General features: G+C 42.8%; 1 protein-coding gene across 1 annotated transcript; it reads left to right on the forward strand.

Annotated features, from left to right (window-relative positions):
• Positions 1-1,730: 1,730 nt before the first annotated feature.
• rnf17 (ring finger protein 17) lies at positions 1,731-23,340 on the forward strand. Its single transcript, XM_069713418.1, has 38 exons — positions 1,731-1,797; positions 3,126-3,238; positions 3,960-4,015; positions 4,202-4,289; positions 5,892-5,981; positions 6,144-6,247; positions 6,583-6,751; positions 6,962-7,038; positions 7,693-7,767; positions 8,307-8,596; positions 8,722-8,808; positions 9,246-9,404; positions 9,796-9,967; positions 10,382-10,523; positions 11,886-12,073; positions 12,216-12,345; positions 12,641-12,803; positions 13,027-13,142; positions 13,527-13,644; positions 13,761-13,878; positions 14,245-14,502; positions 15,028-15,175; positions 16,193-16,305; positions 16,534-16,624; positions 16,831-16,952; positions 17,203-17,389; positions 17,736-17,847; positions 18,175-18,338; positions 18,739-18,858; positions 19,030-19,110; positions 19,362-19,484; positions 19,630-19,686; positions 20,898-21,008; positions 21,259-21,382; positions 21,530-21,665; positions 21,985-22,171; positions 22,948-23,062; positions 23,160-23,340. The coding sequence occupies exons 1-37, from the start codon at positions 1,731-1,733 to the stop codon at positions 23,041-23,043; spliced, it is 4,752 nt and encodes a 1,583-aa protein (XP_069569519.1). The 3' UTR covers positions 23,044-23,062; positions 23,160-23,340.
• The last annotated feature ends 147 nt before the right edge of the window (positions 23,341-23,487 follow it).

Consider the following 23,487-nt stretch of genomic DNA (forward strand, 5'->3'; position numbering starts at 1 on the left):
GATGAATACTCTCTGAAGGTTAAAGTTTTGGCCTGTATTGCATAGTAGATGATTTACCTTTACCATCTGATGCCTGTGCCTCTCTGCTCTGTACTGGCTGTCACTCCCGGTTACTGCTGCTTCACTGGGTGGCTGGCCATTGTCCTCAGGGGGCGGTGCTGCTGGCAGCTGCGCTCAGATGGAGGAGAGGACCGACACACTGCCGTTAGGTCTGCTGTTAGCCTTGCAGTTGGCTCAAAAGGAAACAAAAGAATATATCAGTCAGCATAACAAGAAAAATATATATTCTGAGAGAAAAGAAAACCCAGACAAATACACACATATAGATAAATGCATACTGTACATCGACAGAATGAAATAATAGATAGTAAAACAATAGAAAACACACACGAAGTATACAACAGGTTAAAAACTAAATTATGTGATTTGTTACTGTTTCAGTCTATTGCTACAGTTTATACACATTGGTACTAAATGAGATTTGCATGTGTGCACATTGTCCAAAACATCCCTACATAATAACCTGACATGCTTAATCCAGAGACCCAAAGACAAAGGGAGGTCACGAGGTGTTTCATACAAGTGGAGATATTCATATAAATGTGAAATGTAGGGTACCTAAACCCTTTCACATGTTTCACATTGTGTCAAAAAATAATATAAAAGTCCATATTTGTATTTGTTGAGATCTACTGTATATTATTCCACCTGGCCTTTGTGAACTCATCATCTTTCAGCCCACATCATCTTTCAGCCTTAGTCTTTGGCGCCCCCAAGTGTCCAGAGAAAAAAGTAATTAGGACAAAGAAACTGTTTTATGTCTACTGTCTTAGCAAGTTTATCATTACACAAAATGTCATTTGTAAACATTTAGTGATAAAGTAATAAAGCAAATTTGTTGAGGCTGGGCAAAATGAAGGTTATATTAAGTCAACATTTTACCACGGTAAACACATTCAAACATGCTTACCTGATTCTTGTTTTATTCATTAAGCATCCGCCAGTGCTTCATGCAAGCTGTGCTTATAATCTATGAAAATTGGTGGAAAATAACAAGAAAACCATAAATAGCTTTCATAGTTAATTCTGTGGTCTATTGCAATGATTCCCAAGGTTTTTTGTTTGACACCCTCAAATAGATCAAATAGCCCTTCATTAACACCACCACCAATGTGTTCTTTTATATTGGCTTTAAACTGAATATTATTTTTATATGATTAATTTAGTAAAAGTTGATGTTAAAATGTGTTTTTCATACAAGGCACAGTGATTCTGGACTCGTGTTTACATTTGGTCTTTTGTATGAGTAGGTTCGTTCAAGTTTGTAAATGGAAATGTTGGTTTCATGCCTTTTTTTTTGTTTATGTTTTGTTTCCATTGAAACTTTTCTGCTGCTTTCAAATTAATTTTTAATCTGCTTTTACTCCCATTTCCCACCAAATCATAGTTTAATGTATCCGTTGAAACTGCAAAAAAAAACAAAAAAACAACGCACTTACAAACTTATCATTTGCATTTGACAAAAGCTGCAAGATTATCTCCACGAAGTTAATCTCATGCGACAAGGGCAAGACAGAAAACCAGAGTTATTAGAGCCAGAAAGGGCGAACGGGAACCTCACCTGTGAACGCACCTGCGCGGTCACGTGACCGAGACAACCTGCCGGCGCCCGCTCGCTCGAGACGATCGCGCGCGTTGCTCTTTTGTTTTTTTTAAAAAGGACGCGGACGATGGACGGAGACGACAGCCCCAGCGCTGCAATTTGCAAAAGATGTGGGGAGCCCTACAAGCTTCCAGGTACACAACTCTTTCCTCAGTTGAACCCCCTTGTTGTCACCGTGTTTTGTGATAAATGAACGGACGCGAGCTGGAAGTTAGCAACGTTAACTTGAGGTAGCAAAGCGCGCGCGGGTGCGTGAATGTTCAAAATGTCGTTAAAATAACACGATGTTTGTATGTTTTTATTAAAAGTCGGCCAATACAACCTGAAAGAGCCTTGAATTGTGTTGAACTCCTCCGAGGGCGGCGTTTCTCCTGTCGTTGTGAAAGTTGACCTTCAATTAGTGCAACGAGGCCACGTGACGTGTCCCCGAGCAGGACAGGAGGTCTGATGAGGACTTTGATCAAGATTCATCAACACTCAATTAAACCACCACGAACATGTTTGAGGGGGAAACTTTATTCAAAGATTTAATTAGTTATTAGACCGTTAATCGTCGTGTGATATTGTGCTCTAAAGTTACCATTGAATTACCGTCCTATCGGGGAAGTTGTAGTTTATATTAATACGTTTTTTAAGTACCAAATCATCTTTGTTGTTTCACATATCTCGTAATCTTTTTTCTGAAGCTGTCAAAAGGTTGTTTTAAGATCACTGACTGTTTCTTCGGACTGACTGACTCTTTTTTTCTGAGCCACACAAACTGATGTCAAACATCAAGTTGTCTTCGGTCGTGTCGCTTGTTAGTTCTCCAATGACCATAAACCTGTCCACGAAAAATGTTGGACAGTGAGGACAGTGAGCTGTGGTGGACAGTGAACTGTGCTGGACAGTGAGCTGTGTTGGACATGTGGTGGACAGTGAGCTGTGGTGGACAGTGAGGACAGTGAGCTGTGTTGGACAGTGAGCCGTGTTGGACAGTGAGGACAGTGAGCCGTGTTGGACATGTGGTGGACAGTGAGCTGTGTTGGACAGTGAGGACAGTGAGTGGTGCTGAAGGTGGAGAAATGACATGAGCGTGAGTTTGTGACATCACAAACCTTTGTGAGTCCAAACATCTCCATTGAACGGCTAAATTGCTGAATACGGGTTTTATGCATTTTAATGTTTGAGTGTTTTCACACTTTTACAGTATTTATATTACATCTTTATAATCAAACAAAAAAAATGGAGATTTATGCAGTCGGGTACCTTTAACTGAACCGGTGACAGTTGTTTTAATAGTAATACAGTGACTTTGTACTGAGCAATTTGTTTTGACCCAAACTTAAATACTTAAATATGAAATGCTAACACTAATTCTGCATTGAGCATTCATTAGTATAACAGAAATGTATATGATAGCCTCTTTCATGATTCATCATTTATTCTAACGTTGCATTGCTCCCGCTTGTCCATTTTTCAGACGATAAAGACGATGACAACCTCCCTCGTGTGCTTTTATGCGGCCACATCTTCTGCACATTCTGCCTGCAGTCCATTGAATACGACGGCGTCATCCGATGTCCTGAGTGTGAGGTAAAATGACCAGTAGTCTTACTCCTCCAACTAGAGGAGGGCACAACTCAAGGACACCAAAGCAAACGTAACACCTTCCCACTCAGTGGGTTTCCTTCATTCAGGGTCGTTCCCTGTTTATTTAAATCTATATTCTGAATTCTGACCGGTCTCCTAATAAACTGGATATTGGAACTGGATGTCTTATCATACGTTGTTCACCTGTGATATACTAATTTACAAATTCAATTAAAATTGAAACAAATAAGATTTTCACTGCACACCTACTTCCAGCCCAGTGTTTGATCATCTCTGGTATTTAAGTGTTGAAGTCAAACTTGAGAAGGAAATTCTTGCTGCTCAGCATCTTATCCAGTGTTGTGATTACAATAGGAACAGATTAAAGGGCAGAAAAAGATGCACCAAGTGAAAGGCTGTGGTTCTGGTGTAAGGCTACTGGAACATTTCCCAGTGCTTTATTGACCTATCGTAACAAATATTAGCCTCTTCAATCAGGCCGATTGTCCTTTTTAAACCTGGTTGTTGATGGCTACTGTCGTTGGCAACCAGCAGGTGATATATTTTCTCTTGCCAAGTAAATCAATAAAAGTAGCTGTTGAATTTGTGATTGTGATGAAACTGTTTTACGGCTGAAAACGTGACAGGATGATAATGTCAAATCAAATATCTCTCCTCACAGGTTGAGTCCACCCTTTCTGAGGGTGGTGTGTTTGGTCTGCAGGGAGACAGTAGAATCATAGGCCTCATCTACACCACTAAGATGAACAAGATGAAAAGGTGAAACGCAGCTGAATCACCACGGACACAAATGTAGTTTAACAACTCTTTGAAGCAACTTTAGGACCCCCCCCCCATCCCCTCTCTCCCCTCCCCCTCTCCCCCATTTGTAATCAGAATGTGCAGAAAACTTTAGCGAACGACTTTTTACTTTAATCATTGCGTTTGTGTTTTCATCTCCCGAAGCCTCCGATTTGAAAGATCAAACAATCGCAGAAAGAACAAATTATCAACGGCTCCAGACATTGACGCTAGCACTGGGGACAAGCAGCAGGTATGTTTGAGTGATTATAACAGAGATTTGCTCGTGGGAAATGAAAGATTTCCTGTCAGCCATCACCTTTGATGTTGAACCTGTTTGTCTAAATTTATTTGATGTTTGCTGATTTCATCGTACCACGAACCCTATTCTTTATAACATAGACATTTAACATAGTATGTCATGTCATGACATTAAAGTACGGCTTTTCAAGCTATTGGATAAAGACAGAACTGAACAGTACTGACCAAGAATAAGATTACAGAGACACATTGCTAATTCGTCGCCCACTGATTTGGAGAAAGAGTCCTGGGGAAGAGCTGAGGGGACAAGTGTGGTGCAGTACACCCTGAGAGATTGGTAAACTCTTGCTTTTCTGGGGAATCTCTTCTGGTCCCACAAGAGTAGTTTTGGCCTGGAACATACTGGCTGTGTGGCGTCATTAGCTAAAATATACAGATCACATCTGTACTGTATGATCAGATTCTATGAAGCAGAAACCCTCTAAATGTATCATGACAGTGCTGCACAGCCCTCTCTCCTGTCTGGAGCTCTCTCCTGTCTGGAGCCCTCTCCTGTCTGGAGCTCTCTCCTGTCTGGAGCTCTCTCCTGTCTGGAGCTCTCTCCTGTCTGGAGCTCTCTCCTGTCTGGAGCTCTCTCCTGTCTGGAGCTCTCTCCTGTCTGGAGCTCTCTCCTGTCTGGAGCTCTCTCCTGTCTGGAGCTCTCTCCTGTCTGGAGCCCTCTCCTGTCTGGAGCTCTCTCCTGTCTGGAGCTCTCTCCTGTCAGTGTGAGTACTTCACTGGTACTTTTGTGTGTCTGTCTGCCTGCTTTTTGGCAGACTTCAGTCTGTGTTCAAACTGCAGGCAAATCAGATTTACTTCAGACTTTCTTGAGGACTGACTGTGCACATTGGTATTTGCAAGTAAACAGATCGGACTTGGCGTGTCCAAACATCTCCAATTTATCTGCATGGGTTGCTATGGTAACACCTACGTGCAGCCTGCACAGAAGTGGCAGGGGACAGTTAGTTTGTCTTGCGTCTGTCCATGGACTGTTGATGTCGTTGTCCTCCACAGCACCAAAAATCTACACTTTCTGATCGCACCCTGCTAGCAGCGGAGATTCTTCTCACTGTCGCTCTGAAAACGACCTGGAAGCGAACGACACCAGGAGTCCGATCTGAACCAGAGGAGCGTCCGCAGAGACACTTCGACAGGAAACTGACTGGAATCACATTTTAACCACCTTCAAATGTGGTTTGGATCCAGATTGCAAAAATCACATTTCATGCAGGTTTTTTTTTTTTTTGCTGTTCAGACTTTCAAAAATCAATCCAGATACAATCAGCACATGAAAAAAATTCTGATTTGGGCTGGCAGCCTGAAGAGAACAGAGCTGTCACAAAAGGCTGCCACAGGGCTACTTCCCACAGTTCGCTGCTGCAGCATGAATAAGTAGGTTTAGGTGTCTCTGTGCTGTAGTGTTGCAAAAAGCTTGGAAACGTTGTATATGTGGGCCTTAACTTAAAAGTAGACTGTAGGGTGTCGAGGCTAAAGTGTATGTCTAAAGTTAAAATAGTTCTAATTTAAACTAAAATTGAGGTAATATTTTCTTCAGCCACCAGATATTGTGAAGATTGAAAAGGCGGTGGATGAGGCTTTGGCCCGGGCTGCAGAAAATCTGGCTCAGCTGGAACACATCAACGAGGTAAAAGCTACACTTTTTGAAAAAATGGCAGACTCCCACATGATTGTTGACATTGTTTATTTCCTAAGATGAAAAACAAAGGTTTTACACATCATAAAGGAAGAAATCAATCAAAGCAACCAACAGCTGTGTTTGAGTGTTGAATGTTTTTCATGTGGGCAGACTCTGATGACTGGACTGGCAGAACAGATGAAGAGAGAGAGAGCTCGACTGGAGATGGAGATCAAGCAGGCTGCAGACAAAGCTTTGCATGCTATTCAAAAGTGGTACAGATGTTAACTGTCCAAATATACTGACGTAGTGAAAGATCTGTGATGAGCTCCAGTTTTTTCCAAAATGGCATAAATATTGATATGAAACCAATGATTGCACACACACACACACACACACACACACACACACACACACACACACACACACACACACACACACACACACACACACACACACACACACACACACACACACACACACACACACACATCTTTTTTTTCTCTTCAGATTACTTTATTTAGATGAAACTCAAACAGGATTAAGTATCAGGCTCGCTTTGAAGTTTCTCTGAAAGTCACCTGTCTTGATGTCATTTCTTTGTCAACAGGAAGGATGTGCAGTTGAGTCAGTTGACGAAACTGGAGGCCACATTCTCCACCAGCCAAGCTTTGGTGTCTGCTGTCCAGGAGAGGATAAAGGCCTTGGAGACTGCTATGCAGATGGCCAGAGAAGTACGCCGAGTCCCCTTCCTGGAGCAGTACTGCACCCTGGATAAGGTCAGAAATATACTTATACACATCCCACCATATACTTTATAAGCAAACCGTGCACATTCAGGTACCATACTACTACAAAGAAAAGTCTCTCGCCTCCACTTTTTTATTTATTATCCCACAAGTTTATGATTTTAAAAATATTATCAAAATTCACACTATAATACCAAATACAGTGATTGTTGAATTATGCTGCTTGTGTGTGGGTGATAGGTTCTGGAGACGCTGAATGCTCCTGTGGATAACCAGTCCTTCGATTTGCAATGCATTACTATGGGCTCCGGAATGAGGTTTGTCCTTTTCAGCCTTGTTTTTGTTTGCATTGTTTATTTGGGAACCTTCTGGGGGACATAAAGCACATTCCCAGGTCTGTCTTCCAGAGGCTGCCCCTCTGTAAACTCTCACCAGCTCTGCAAGCAACTAAACAAACAATTGTAGTGAGATTCAATGGTCACTCCTTTTTTCATTCTTTACTTTTTTATTCTTTCACCTTTTTATAAATATCAAAATATTTTCTTCTGATCTGAGTCATTTAAGTCACCAAAGCCAACAACCCACCAAAAAACCACCAGCCTTAGCAACAATAGCTGTGGAAGACGGTTATTTATGGGCATGTGAGAGCTGTTTCACTTCATTTTGATGGGGAAACAAAAGTGACCTTGTAAAGAAAGTGTTTAGAGCATGTTGAATTGTTGACCTTCAGTTTGGGAATGTGGATTTTGTGTCGGCTTCTGACATCAATATGCAACAACATAAATTTACAAAAAGCACGATGTGTCCACCACAAGTTCTGACAAGTGTAGTGATAGATTCATGCTATAGCTAATATTGATCTTCCCCCAGAAATGTGCAGTAATATGGATAAAACATGGGAATCTGATAAACACAATTGATTTGTTTTATACTAAAGATGTTAAATTTGAGCTTGTATATTTGTGTTGTAGCTGTATTTTCCAGTCAGAGAGTGTCAACCGGAGTTTGGCAATGTCTCTGAAGATGGAAGTCAGCAGCCCAAAGCGGTGAGTCCTTCCCTGAACCCTTAAATGTTCTCATCCCTGAGAAGTTCACCCTTATTGTCCTGTATATATCATATGGATTGGATGAAAACTGACAAAAGCATCTCCCTCTTTTTTTAAGCATTTAGTTGTAAATCTCAACAAGAACTTCACTACATGGCCAATTCTATAGTCTTACAACTACAATGTCATTTTATGGCCACAGGAAGAGTTTAAATTAGAAACTGGAAGGCCTTAAACATGTTTTATTATTATTCATTTAAATAAAACAAGTATTAAAAGATATTATTTTTTGATTATTAAGTACTTTTTCAATAATTATTTTGATTAACTTTGATAACGTTGTGTATCATCATAATGCTTCAATCCATTTTAATGAAGAATGTGCTTTTTTTTGTTTGTTCTAAATCTCATTTAATACTCAATCTAAATCTGTCATTAGTTTTTATGCCCAAAAGATTATTGAATAGTAGAAAATGACTAGCATTGGCAACCTCCCTTATACTTGCCTCAAGTCTTGAATTTTTCTGTTTGCTCCATAGCTTGTCTGAGTCACCACCCAAAGGCTTCCAGCAGAGCAGCTCAAACAGAAAGTCCCTCTGGAACCGTGAGGGCCGAGACAGCAGCTGTGTTTCACTCAGTCACACCAAGCGCCTCTCCCCACTGAAACAGTGGCAGGAGATCCCGATGGCTACCAGCCCATCATCACGAGTCTCCTCTCTGAGCCCAAGAGCTCATTGCAGATTGAACCTTTGTCTCCGTAAATCAGCCTCAAACCTCAAGGACCCCGATGTAGTTATTGAGGCGTTTTTTGAAGAGGGACAGGAGCATGGTGCGTGGGGCTTTGTCACGTGTCCCGTTTTGACTCTGATTTCTTTACATAGTGTCAGATCTAAATGGAGGCAGGGCAGATGAGCTTTGATCTGTTTTTATTAAATGCTTTGTATCTTTCTGCAGCTCACCCTCCAACTGGACCTGAGCTGGCCAGTGACAAATGGAGGATCCAAAGGAGGAGAAGTAATCCATCTGGCAATGATAGAAATGGTAGGGAGAGGGAATTCTATATATGATCTTATATATATGTTTAATGTTCTATTGTCCTGGATGTGGGACAGCCCTTTTTATAGGACACCCCCCTTTAAAAAAAAAAAAAAAATTATTTAACAAATATTTAAAGATAAAATCTTGAAAACAATAAACATACACAGTTAATGACATCTTTCAAATGTGTTGTCACATTCATATTTAGTGCAGTGATCATCCTGTCAGCCAGCAGACATCACTTACACACATATTGTACCGATGGGTAGGTAGAAAATTATGAGCCAGACTACAAATATCCCATAATCCAACACTTGCTCACTCTGTTCCACATTACTTGCGCCATTGTCCATCCCCTCCATATGTCCACCGCCTCTCTGTTCCCCACTTTCTAACCCGTTTCCCACCATCTCTCGTTCTCCTTTCCTCCTCTCTTGTAGTGAACCACTGGGTGGTCGTAACCCACGTGGTCAATCCAGGTCACTTCTACGTCCGCTATTTGACTGAGAGGAGGGAAAGCCGGATGCTGACGAAGAAGATTAACCAGCTCTGTTATGAAGATAGTTGTCACTTCACTGCGAGAGACACAGTTGAGACTGGTGTGTGTGTGTGTGTGTGTGTGTGTGTGTGTGTGTGTGTGTGTGTGTGTGTGTGTGTCCTGAAAATGATTGATTTAGTTTAGTAGCAATTTTATTACTGTAGTTTTTGTTATTCAAATGTTAACTAATACATGTTGAGCAGATTATTTTAACAGTAAACAGGTTAATTGATGGAAGAGTTTTGAAATATTTTGACTACTGCTATCTTTGTTTAATCGATTTATCAATAATAACAGATTACCAGAAAACATTTTCCCATTCCTTCGAGTCCACTTCTATTACGTTTGAGTTTCCCACCAAATATTACTGAGAATGCATCACACAATCCTCCTCTCAGTGGAGTGAAACCTACTTGGCGTGTTCCAGCCTTTGTTTCTGTGCTCCCCTCCAGGCTCCATGATCTTTGGGAAGTGGAAGGAAGGACACTGGTATCGTGCCAGTGTGGTTGAAGTCTCTCAGAAGGGCTGTGTGGAGGCTGTGAAAGCCTGCCCGGTCACCCAGCTGGCCAGTATGCGCATTTTCCTCCTTGACTCTGGGATCACCAAAACTATCCCCATACAGAGGTACACACTCAAATGGACATAAAGTAAACATATCAGTGATTGCCACAGGTTGAAAATGGAGCCTTGCAGCTCAGGCAGGTACAAAACACCATTTTATAGTAACATGTAATCATAGACTGTATATAAAAGTGGACATACTTTCCTGGTCTGGAAAATGTAGCCAATGCAGAAGTGCCTTAAGCTGCAATACCACCGGGTGCCACTAGAGGTGGCCTCTGGCTCCATAGACTCCCATTAAACTTCTCTCAAGAAATACAAAGTCAATCCATTTTTTTCCACAAGTTATTTTGGTGTTGTAAGCTAACATAAAGATACGGTATAAATAATCTAACTGATCAATTTTGAATGTCTTCGTGAGAAAACATTTTCTGGTACTGTTTTACATTCCTGACTCTTGTGTCACATCTCTCCCAGGGAGAATGAGAGCACAGAGTCGGCTCTGAAGGCTGTGAACAGCCACCTGAGGAAGGTGGATGAAGCAGGGAATGTGGCGCTGGGTCACTTTGCTCCTCAGGCCATCAGATGTTCGCTGATGGACCTGGTCCCATATGACCTGGTAAGAACACTGAGGTTTATATAGATATAGCATCTTTTTTTTGTCAAAATAATACGTTTCCTTCTCTAAAGTAAGATATAAGCACAAAGCCACACGGCCTCCCTAAAGTTTCAAATATTAATATTTCAGAAAAGACGAGCACAAATATTATTGTAGCACTTCTGAGCTAACGCGGGGGTTCCTTTGAGACGGATGACTCGCTCAGTCAGACGTTCGGGTGTAAAATGCCTTTATTTGCCCGGCCCACACAACAATGTCTCTGTGCACCCGCTTTCCTTCCTTCCTGCTCCCCTTTATAGGGGAGAGCTCATCAGTTCATTCCAGCTCAGCTGTGCTCATCAATTCGTATTTGGCTCAGCTGTGCTCATTACACCTGCCCGGCACCGTTCCCTGAACCACTCCTCCCGCTCTCCACCCCCTGCAGCTGAGCTAACCACACCCCGCCACCACAATTACATTACTATGTGAAATGTGTTTATGAGAGAGCAATGCAGTGCAACCTTTTGAGAAAACAAATGAGTTTGAGATGTTATTTACCAGTATCTGCATCCTTTGTGATCAAATTGAATGGCAGCCATTCCATGTGTGCAGCCCTGGTTCTGCAGAAGCACCTCTGTCTTGTCCTCTCGTCCCTCAAGGAGACTTGGCGCCATTAGCTTCTCAATCTGCCAATACGCTACATTTAGCCTCGCACCAATAAGGAATTTGACTTCAGTCCCAGCAGCGTCTGACATTCCTTTCTGCCAGGGCCCCCCAGACGTAATGCATCTTTTTTTCTGCCAACCTTTTCCTCCCTGGCGTTGCTGAGAGAGCAGTGCTGGAAGAAGAGATAGCTTCGCTCCATGATATCAGGGGGCAGATCCTGGACCTGCGTGAATTAAACAGTCACAACGCACATCGTGTGTTTCCCATGCTAATGATCTAACACCTGTTCGAAAGCATTTGGACAGGAAATATCTGCTTTGCGGAGGGGGGATGATTATATCAGGAGAGCCACACATGTACTCAGAACTGGAGTCACATCCACTAACTGTTATTTTTGCCTCAGCAGGCAGTGCAACATACAGAGAGGAAAACAATTTTCTTAGCCTAGTTTCCCTGTCCTGTAATGACAGTATGTAACCGTGATGTAGAAGACTAGAATTACGACTGAGAAAGACCAGCAAATTTTCAGGGTTGTAAAATTTTATTTGTATTATTTTTGATCTTTGACATTTTTGGTGTAAATCTTGTATATCTTGTTTTATCTTTTATGCAGCATTTTTTTTTTTTTTTTAAAGTAGTTTTGTGTTTTATTGTAAATTCATGTTTTGTAAAACGCATGAACAGCAACACAAGGTTTCCCTCTGTGTCTGCGTGCAGAGGACAGGCTGGAGTACAGAGGCTCAGACTGAGTTCTGCCGTGTGGTTGGCTCTGCAGCAGTGGAGATGCGACCTTTGGGTCAAGACAGAGATTCTTTGTTAGTTGACCTGAGGAAAGCTCCCATGGACCAATCCAGCGACGTACCCATCTCCGTCAGAGAGTACCTCGTTCTCATCGAAGTGGCCAGGTACAAATACATGTGCAAGGCATTTGAATTAAGAATCAAATTGAATTAAATTGAGTGAAAATTGAATCAGAATTTTCTGAATGTCAGCCCTACCACCAAAATGACCTAACCTTAGCTTTGTTTTTTCAAAAATTGTTCCAAGGTTTTACTCTCCAGTGACACCGAGCAGGAGGCCGCTGACGTACTACCCTCCTGTCTATCCCAGGATCAACTCAGAGCTCAGTGCTGTGGTGTCCTACATCATCAACCCTGCTGACTTCTACATCCAGCTGGTACGGAACATCAACATAAACAAACAAGAGGCAAGGAATATAATTTAGATTAAAAAGAGAAAAAACTTTGTGTACTTAAAAGCAAAAACTGGAGCAATTATAATGTTTAACATTTTAAGGAGACTTAAGAAAGATAGTGTATAAAAACATTTAAACTTAATCTTATATACAAACTTAAACTAATATGAACTTAATCCTTTGTGTCTGCCTCTTTTTTCCCCATCCGTTCGTTCCCTTTGTCTGCATCCACCACCCTGTCCCCCCGTCCCTCCCTGTTCCCCCTGTCCCCCTCCAGGTTGATAACATGGAGTCCTTGTTGCTCTTAGCTAAGCTTCAGGAGTGTTACAATGCAACAAAAGTGTCTGAAGAAGATGAGCTCCACATCTACTGCCCTGTGATAGGACAGGCTTGTGTTGCCCGCTTTGACGACAAGTTGTGGTACAGAGCTCAGGTCAAAGGTGAGACTGTGTGTATGTCCCAGTTTGAAGAAATACAAAGACGGTCTTTGATAAAGGTGATTGGAGTTGTTTGTTTGAGGTGATTATAGTGAGCTGGGTAAAGAAAACAAAAACACTTCAGCTGCATATGAAGTGTTACATGTTGTCATGGTTGGGGGTTTTCAACACTCAGCTGTTAGTAGGTGAAAATATTTCTTTTTTCACACATCATTTCTGTGTACAGGTCATCCAGCGGGGAGAAAAGTGGAGGTGCAGTATGTTGACTTTGGCAATCAGAAAATCGTGTCCGTCAGCGACTTGAGGAAGATCAAAGATGAGTTCTTTGCTCTTCCTGCGATGGTGAGAATGATTTTTTTATGACTGATTTGTGATATGAAAACAGCATAATCTACACCAGCTATTAGTTTGCTTTGAAGAGTAATTAGACTAAAACTCATTAAGGAAAAATCTTTGACATTGTCAAGAAAAAAGACACCGTAGCCCGTTAACCTCTGATTCCAGTTCAGTGGCATTAAAACAGACCGATGAGCTCCTGTTACTGTACACACACATTACTTGGATACACTTAACAAAAAAGGAAAAGCCTGTTTACACCACATTACACAAAATGTAGAGATTTTCTATCGGCTAATAATATACACGTTTTATTTACATACATTTTAGACCTAACACGTTTGAAAAGTGCTCATTTAGTCAACAGGAAGTGTCTCTTTTTCTGTGTAGGCAATCCACTGCTGTTTGTCAGATGTGATTCCTGTGGATGGACAGTCCTGGAGTGATGCCTGCATCAACAGATTCATCAGCCTAGCTCACCAAAAACTGATCACTATTATGGCTACAGGTACTGGGTCAATAGCCGTGTAAGATACGAAGCTCTTCTTTTTAATAGAGCACCCATTTGTCACCAAAACCCATTTTTATGATCTGTGTCTTTTTGTCTGTCCTGTGTCCCTCCAGGAATGGTCCCCAGGACTGAGCCTTTACCAGTCAAACTGTTGGAGGGTGATTTGAACGGGCCACTCGCCAACATAGCTGAGCTGCTGGTCAAAGAGGAGCTGGCCTGCTTCAAAGAGAGGCAAGACTTCTCTGGAGAGAAGATATACACCCAAGAATTTATAATTGATATCTGAAGAAATTGTTTACACCAATGTTGTATATGCACAACACCAGTGTTGATGTTAATTGATAATGGATTGGTGTGGTAAATGAATATACTCTGTGTTAAAGCATTGCAATTAAAATAGGAAAAGAGCATCCATCCATCCTTTTATTTTAGTTTTTCTCATTTTATTTTTGCTTTGTATTCTCCTTTATTTTACAGTATTGTGATGTTTCTTCTTTTTTTTCTCTCTTTCTATCCACCTCTTCCTGTCTTACCTGTTCATTGTTGTAAATTATCTTCATTTCCCCTTTCTATACAATTCCCTCTCCTCTCCTCCAGACTGAAGTCCAACAGCGCCAGCCCCTCTGATGATGATCATGCCACATGGGAAACTGCATGTCACCCCAGATCAACCACAGAGCAGGTTGAGGCCCCGGACCAAACCATCCCCGGAGAGCAGAATGAGGAACCACTGGTGCTTCAGCCTCTGCTGAATCTCCCTGCTCGGATCAGAGACATGAAAGTCAGAGTCAGCCATGTCAACTCACCGAGCAGCTTCTATGTCCAATTAACCCAGTACGACTCCCACCTCACAAGGTCAGCAGTTCAAAAGCAAAGCCATGACTTTTTTAATCCCTCCCACTAGATTATTCTGATTGATTATCTGTCCACCTACTAAACAGGAAATGTTATAGCACATTCATATCTTCAACTTACTAAGACAGTGGATTTTTTTTTCCGTTTTTAATCACATACTCGGGTTTTGGTGCCTTACAATCAGATTGACAATTGAAGACACAAACACTGTTTTTTTAGCGATCACTGTCACACAAGTTTCCCTGTGTACATATATGACATAATATCTTCTCATGTTTGAAATCTATACGCAAGCATGCATTACTTTATGTTTGTACAAACACTATTATATGTGTGATGCAACACTGGCAGGAGTTATTTGAAGAACTAACTATTGTCACTAGTGTCCAACAGATACAGATTTTTTTAAAAGCCGCAGTTGGTTCTAACTGTTAAAGCTTCATGAATCCACGTGAAGCAACCAAGCAGAGGTCCTGATTGCCATTAGATGTTGCAAGCATGTCGTGGTTTCGCTGTGTTTTTCAGGATATGTGAGCTGGTGGAGGAGGAGTGTTCACTAATGGGACCCCAGGATGTGGAGTGGCAGGCAGACATGTACTGTGCCGCACACATTAAAGGAGTTTGGGAGAGAGGACAGATATGCTCGGACTTCACATCCAGCAGCACTGCAGAGGTACACAATTTGTTGCTACCAAAAGACCGCATGAAACCATTGTTTCCTCTATTACATCTGTTTAGAGTCATTACGCTGTCAGTCAGTGAAGATGCAGTGAATTCACCTTCACATGTAAACAAACTGTGCTGAGGAAAATGCTAGGTGGTTGACATAGATATACAAACAGGTGACAAATAAAAAGAAACCTTAACATAAAGAGTCCTAGTATGGTGTTGGGCCACCACATGATGTCAGAACAGCTTCATGACATTTAATCTGAGTCCCTGTAAATCTACTGGAGGGATGAAACACAATTCTTCCATAATATATTCCCTCCTTCAGTGCTTTGAAGATGGCGGTGGTGGAAATCGCTGTCTAACACGTCGGTCCAAATTCTCCTGCGGTTCGTCAATTGATTTGAGTTGTGGTGACTGCGAAGGCCACAGAATATGATTCATATCATTCTCAGATGAATCAAACTTTTCAGTGACCCTTCATGCTCTGTGGATGATGTCCTGGAAGAGATCAATCCCATCAAGATAGAAAGGTCTCATCATAGGATAAGGGTGATCGCTCTGAACAGCTTTGTATTGATTTGCAGTGATCAGTGAGCAAAATGTTGCCCACAGCATAACAGAGCCACCGGATCCCTTCAGTGAGTGGGTCAAGCATTTCCCTTTAATTTTGTTCTCGTCTGTAGATCTCTATGCAGTCACCTATGAACACCCATAGTTGTGACTTTCTTTGCTTACTTCCTGCCAGACTCTGACTCAAGCAAATGAAATGGTTCAAGTAAACGTGTTTGTTTGCAAGGCTGTAGTAGGATTGTGCAGCTTCCCCCGACGCACATTGTTTCACACAAGTCCCCGTTTCCCTCCACATCTTTACAAGTACAAACTTGGCATGACTCACAGAGCCGGAGTGTCCACAGTTCAGGGAAACACACCTGTTTGAGTCACACTGGAATTTCCCCTTAAACATTATTTGGGCCTGAATCTCGCTTGGACTGATAAAAGTGACTTTCTCTGCTGGCAGGTGAGACGGTGTGACCATGGCAACACAGTGAAGCTGCAGGTCAGCAACGTGCGGCCGCTGCCATCCTCCTTGATTGGCTCCCTGACACTCGAGTGCACTCTGAAGGACATCAGGTTACACACACACACACACACACTGCACTTTGTGGGGCACCACGACTGTTACCATCCAGAAAAAAATTAACAGCTTAAATTTCTATCACAATATGTTTTGAACATTGGACAGAATATAATGTACTGTACATCATAATATCATATTCGTACTGATTTCCACTTCTTTCTCACTGATGGTTTCCTTTTTCCCACATCGACTACTTCTTCACTCTCCTTTCTCTCTCTCAGGCCAGCAGGAGGTCGGTCTACTTGGACAGTTACAGCCTGCGACTTATTCACCCACTATCTGACCACAGCGACCACTCTTACGATTATTAAGGTCCTCCTCTCCTTACCTCTCCTCATGGCCCCATTTCTTTCATCTTCTCTTTTTGTTTAATTGTGAAAACATTTCATTCATGTACATACATCAGAAGTGATAGACCTGTGTTTTGTTTTTTGAGTTACTTCACCCATTTCACGCCCCCCCCCACCCCCACCCCACCACCCCCCTATATTGTGTCTCCCTTGCCTCTTATTGTCCAGGAAGAGACAGATGAGCGACCGGCACCCGTCACTCTGTTCCACTCCACCAACACGGGACAGTCGATCAACATAGCAGACTTTCTGGTCAGAGAGGGCCTCGCCCTGAGGGGGAAAAAAACAAGGTCAGTGTGTGTATGTGTGCCACATGCATGGAAATGTGTGTGGCGTTGTGTATGGGATTATTGTAATATACAAGTCTTGGATAACAAGCATCCTTCTCCATATATCTCTTCTGGTAGATATGGTCAAACATCAGCAGCTCCGATTCAATACAATAATGCAGATTAAAGAGTATATTTTTGATTGACAGTACTTTGTGTCAGTAGTTGATTTTCTATCCTAAAGTGTGTGTATGTTTCTGTCTTGTTGCAGAGTTGCTGTCGTTCAGCAGCCAAATGAAACTGATAAACAGTCTCCAGTGAGCGAGAGACAAACTGATGGCGAGAAAGAAAACAGTCCACCATCTTTTCCTCTCATTCCTTTTACCTCAACATCTTCCCTCGTTTCCAGTCCTGGTCCTCCTAAACCCATGCCTCGCTCCATAATGACCGCAGAGAAGGTGATCACACACAGTCTGGGCAACACACCCTTTTTATCTGTCTGGATTCTATATAAATACAAAGAAACATAAAAGACTAATCCACTCAGGCAAACTTAATGACCAGCAGTCCGCAGGTATTGGATTGGATTTTTTAGGGACGTCTAGAAGGGAAATAAATATGGAAATGTGTATGTGAATCAATGTGGTTTATTAAGAAAGAATAAGCCCAAACTAATATTATCAATAGTTAAGGTTGTATTCTCTGTGTGTGTGTGTGTGTGTGTGTGTGTGTGTGTGTGTGTGTGTGTGTGTGTGTGTGTGTGTGTGTGTGTGTGTGTGTGTGTCTCTCTCTCTCTCTACACAGGTGAAGACTTCCTTGTACCGCCCCCCAGAGCTGCCAAGTCTCGGTCATATCCAGATACATGTTTCTGCTATTGGAGCGGACGGACTCATTTATGCCAGAACACAGAACGCAGGTAAACACAGGAGCACACTGTCAAGTCCACATGGGAGATGTGTTTCTATACAAAGAGACATTTATCTTAAAACCTAATAAAGGGATTAAACAGACAAATTACAACACTGTGTCTCATCTTAGAGTATAAAATACAAGATGAAACTCTGAGGCCCTTTTTCAGGTCCACCTTTGCAGTCGAATGCCGTCCAATACAGCAGCCCTGCCGTAACACAGATATTAAAGAGTTCAAGAAAACTGCGTGTTCGGTTTGCTTTTGTTGGATTGCATTAGGTTTATAAGTGCACACAGCTGAAGTAGACCGTGAGTATATTTGTGTGTCTGTCAGAGTATCAGCTGGAGCAGCTCAGGGAGAGGATTCAGCAGAGCATGAAGACGTTGCCCAGACAGAAGTTGTACACTTGGAAGTCGGTCCTTGGCTGCGCTGTGATTGGATCGGACATGTCGTGGTGCCGAGGAGAGCTGCTGGAGGTGCTGGGAGGAAACATTATGGTGAGGACGTCGCGCCAAAAACATTTACTTATCATTTTCACAAACCATTTTGAAATAGATTAAACAGGCAAGAACAATGTTTGTGTTACACTTACAGAGAAGACAGACTTGGAAAGAAAATGGTGGCTGAAAAATTCCTGTCAAACAAAGAAGGAACTCATGTCAGATACTGACAGTTACTCAGGCACTTCCTCTTTTATCCTTTATATTTTTACCTATATTGTACAATGATGTTCAATTATATAACTTGTATGTGCTCATAACACCAGTAGTAAAACAGTAATGTAATGATTTACAAATTGTCACAATATATGGTAAATAGCATTTACATAATGCACATGAAACGTTTTCCCTTTGCTGGTGCAGTAATGTGTCTTTTTGGTCCTGTGTGTGTTACCAGGTACGATATGTGGATCATGGCCTGGTGGAGAACATCCCAGTGGTCCATGCGTACCCCATCCTGCTGTGTGACGATGTTCCTCAGCTCTGTATTCCCTGTCAGCTGCGTGGCATCAACCCTGTAAGAGTTTGGACTTGTTATAAATTTGACGGTTGTTTTGAATGCTTTACAAAATAATTTTGACAGTTTTGGCAGCAAATAAAGTCCCGTTTCAGTCTGCTGAACTCAGATGTGGACTAATTTAAGATGACCGCGACCCTTATAGTAAACCAAATACATGTGTATCTTCAGGTTGGCGATAAGTGGCAGCAGGATGCAGAGGCCTTGCTGAGAGAGATGTTGCTGAACCGCAGCGTGGACATGCAAGTCCTGGTAAAATCACACGTTGTCTCTCCTCAGACTTTATTATCGTATCACATGAATTAATGTCCGTAGGACCATGAAAACGTCTGCAGGCAGTGATGTTCTACAGATTAACTGATGTTAATCCAGGGATGTTGGAGGTAATCGTATCATACATTGTTGACAGCTGGCCGTAGCACTGAATAGTGGTTGTAGTGGTCAAATATTAGACGACAGTAGAAGGACCCGACCAGCAGTGTGCATTTCTTTTTGTGCGGTAGGAGCTGCCGGCCAACCCGAGGGGAGCCCTCACAGTGGAGATCTACCTGGCTGGTCTGAGCCTCAGCAGGATCCTGTGTCACCACCAACACGCCACTGTGGACCGAACTGTCTCGGAACAAAAGGTCTGCGCGTGTCTGTTTCTGTCGACTTCTACAGGAAGCAGTGCTGCAAGAATTTAATCAGGAGTGTGTGTGTGTGTGTGTGTGTGTGTGTGTGTGTGTGTGTGTGTGTGTGTGTGTGTGTGTGTGTGTGTGTGTGTTTCTGCAGGGACTCCCGGAGACGTGTCCTGCTCCCCCTCTGGATGACTGGGATATCAACACTGAGGTATTAGAGTCAGGAAGACTGCACACTGAAATCACAAACAGGCACTTGAGCTGTATTTAGCTGCAACTAAAAACTAAAGATCAACATTAATGTTTATGCAGACCGTTCCATAGAATTGACCCATGTTCATGGATTTGATTGTGAATGAACATGAGTTCATCCAGAAGACTTAATGGAACAAAACTTCAGTGTTAAGCAAGAATATTTCATTTACAACTGAGTAAAGTAAAGTAACATCCTGTAATAAGAAGGAGGAAACTTGGCGTGCGGAGCCGACTGTATTTTCTACCTGCCCAGTAAAAAAAAAAAAAAAAAAAGGCAGAGGACTGAAGAAATAAGTAGGTGGTGAAAAGTTAAGAGGTTGGAGACCAAAACAACATCCACAACCGCCTCAGAACGTCCTGGACTGGAATGTGTTGCTGGTTCATTTATAGCCAAAATCACCGACTCAGATGAGGCACAAAGTGTCATGTCAGACATTTGAAGACAGACTCCGTTTCCTTCTGAGGCTTAAGTTACTAAAACATTTCAGGTTGTGAGTATTGTCTTTACTAGATGCACAAGTTTTAGTTTTTAATCTAAATTTGGATTACATTTTTCACTTGCCTGTCTGATGGATATCTGACAGAACAGATCACTTCTGTTAATCAATCCTGCGTAACTGCTCCTGAAACACTCACACTTAAAGCAAGTTAAAGAAGACACCAAACATTGAGCTCAGCGTCAGTTCAGGCACCAAGTCGAGCTCAGCGCTTCACAGATCAACAACTGATGTGGAGACCGACACGCATCGGCTGATTCACCGCGATGCATTCACTGGCAGATCTCAAACCCGCCGCTTTATTTAAGCCGCTTCAGGCGGCCTTCTCTTCCTCCCCTGGAACGTGTTTCCTGACTGTTTGTTTCTACACAGATTTGAACAGATTGAAACAGGTAACGTGTGTGTGCTCTCCCCGTCGTAGGCTTTCCACATAAGCAGGTGGAAGAGTAGGGCGGTCCCACAGCACAGCCATACCCGCTAATGTAAATTACTGCTCACGCAATGAAAGCCTTCTCTGACAAAAGTCCTTACGGAAATGTTTTTCTGCTGTAGGTCGTTTTCTCTGCTTTCCGTTTTGCCTGAAGGTATCCTGTTGAACACGGAGCTGCTCATCCTACAGCTTGTGTGTCGGATGTAGAGCGTAAGACTGATACACCTGCTTTGCTTTCAGGGTCTGAGCGGTCCAGAAGAGCCGATGCTGGGGTCCTTTGTCGACCCAAACCTGCCACAGGAGGGAGAGCACTTTCAAGTCAGGGTCAAGCATCTGTGCACCCCCAACGAGGTAACGAGTCACTGCAGCAGTAATGCTATCGAGAAAAACACGCTGTACATGCAGGTCTGCACCAAGTCAATACTGATGACGGGATACTGCCGTCAAATCAATGATTTAAGGTGAGCTCGGTCCTGGAAAAGAAACGTTTGCTGAGTCAGTTCGGCGAACGCCTGCCGTGGAGGAACCAGTTCACTGGTCCTCGGAGAACTTGTTCTTTCCTTCACTGTTGATGAGTCTTTTTCCGTCTGTCCATCCGCAGCTGTTCCTTTGGCCTTTGGAGGGACACGCTGATGTAGAGATTGATGGAGAGACTCTGGATGAGGCTTTGACCAGATTCAATGCGAACATCTGCGCTGCACCGCCACTCACCAGCTTCCCTCGGGGTAACATTTCCCCACGCTTCCACGCAGATTTGTAAAACATTGAAACGAGTAACGTGTTGTAAAGTCATCTTAAATGTACATCCACATCTCTTTACGCCACTTTGTGTTAAATGAAATGGTCAGACCCGAGCTGTTTGTGGTTTCAAGGTGGTCCGTGTCTAGCCGAGTACAGTGACGGCAAATACTACCGGGCCAAGCTGATGAAGTTCACCAGCGTGGAGCCCGTCGTGGTTCTGATCCAACACGTCGACTTCGGCTCCGACGACACTCTCCCCACCAGCAAGTAGGAACCCAACGCACTGCAGGAGCGTAGTTTTATTAGAGGAGTGCACTGTGGTGGTGAGAGACAGAACAAGTCGGGGCTCTCCCACACAAAGCTGATGTATCATCATATTTGAAATTGATATGACAAACTTGTCCGTAACTAGCTGTTTAATTATACATCCAGCATTGACATTCATTTGTAGTTGTGGTACACTAGTCTAATATTTAACCTCTTGTAGAGGGAAATATCTCTTTAGCCTTGAGATCCACTTATCGCCGCACGTCGAGGACACGATGGTGCGTCCCTCTGATTTTCTGTCACTTCCTGTTCCTGTCAGGCTGCGTCAGATGCCGGCGGAGCTGCTGCAGTTTCCCACGCAGGCGCTGAAGGTCAAAGTCGGCGGCTTCAAGGCTCCGAGCATCAACAGGCAGGAGGAAGTGCTGCCATACAGCCCCGGATGGAGCGTCAAGGCGACCATGGACATGATCAAGCTGTTGCACGGCAACATCACAGCGTTAATTGTGGTCAGAAACACAGCGTGACTTTTGAAATGGAGAAAACATCCTCGTTAATCCTCACTCAGCGTTTTAGAAGTTTGGGACCTGCATTGTTCACATCCGTGTTCACCAGCTGGCCACGGGTTACGTTGTTATAGAGAATATAGATGAGTGGAACAGTGAAATGATGACGTAGCTTCATGCAAATAATAAGTGTGAATGCATAAATGTCCTCGTGCACACAAACAGGATATTCAGCTTTCTAAGTTAGAATAACCAATTGTAGTCGATCACCGTTTATGTTGCCTCCTCCGTCCCGGGCCTTTTATTTCCAAAACATGTTCTTCCTTAATGCTGCAGGTTGTTGATGATGTTATCAGGTTGTCATTGTACGTCAGATTTGACTTGAATTTTGATATAAATTGCAGCAAAAGGTTTTAGCGTAGATACAGCGGGCTGTGCATCGCTAGCTGCAGTTTATATTTGCCTTCTCGTCCCTGCAAGTCTTTTACATGGAAACCTTCACGTTCAGTCTGTCAACGCTCTTCAGATCTCACTCGAAAAGAGCTTCATATTTGTGGCAGCTGCATAAAAAGTGGTGAATTTTCCCTTTAAGGGACAATCCTCGTCACTGGCAAAAGAGACATCATAATAATAATAATAATAATAATAAACTTTATTTGCATGGCACCTTTCATACAAGAAATGCAGCTCAAAGTGCTTCGGCACAAATGAAATGTATAACTGTGGCCGAAGCGTGAGACGTGTTTCCTTTTCTCTGAGTGTGTGATCGCTGTCTTCAGGCTGACGAGCCCGAGCTGACGGTGCTGCTGTACAACGTGGACGGAGAGCTGGTCCATCTGCCTCTGGTGCTCGGCGGACTGGCTGAGTTGGAGTGAAGCGCTGAAGACCCACGAGGTACGCTTCGTTTTCAGCTTCACCTCAAACAGGATATTTAAACGATATCACAGTAAATGTCGCCGAGTAATGAACTGCTCGTGTGGCGTTTCTCCAGGTTTCCTCGCCGACGTGGTTTGTGATCCTCTTCAGTTCCTTCTGTTGCGTTTTGACTTCTGTTCTTAGTTTTTAAACGGCGCAGAAACTTTCCACTTGTCTTTACGTTCATTTTCTCCTCAGCAGTGATTTATCTCAAGTTTGACTTTGTGTTTCAGTGAGCTGCGCTGACTCAGCACTTTGTGTTCTAGACATGTGACTCATGTGGGACGGACTTTACTGCAAGATACAGATTAAAGTGTTCAAGTGATGTCCAACCTTAACAGACTTTTGTTGTTAATACTTGTCAATAAGAACACTGACACAAAGATTCATGATTCATTTCATGT

This window comes from Brachyistius frenatus, unplaced genomic scaffold, assembly GCF_029030835.1.
Source record: "Brachyistius frenatus isolate BFR_SWC_R1_liver_20210118 unplaced genomic scaffold, ASM2903083v1 Contig_118, whole genome shotgun sequence".
Classification (NCBI taxonomy): domain Eukaryota; kingdom Metazoa; phylum Chordata; class Actinopteri; family Embiotocidae; genus Brachyistius; species Brachyistius frenatus.

Coding starts and splice junctions, on each gene's coding strand:
- rnf17 (XM_069713418.1), top strand. CDS start 1,731: ATGGACGGAGACGACAGCCCCAGCGCTGCAATTTGCAAAAGATGTGGG. Junction 16,625..16,830: donor CCACTCTTACGATTATTAAG/GTCCTCCTCTCC, acceptor CTTATTGTCCAG/GAAGAGACAGATGAGCGACC. Junction 19,485..19,629: donor GAACTGTCTCGGAACAAAAG/GTCTGCGCGTGT, acceptor GTGTTTCTGCAG/GGACTCCCGGAGACGTGTCC.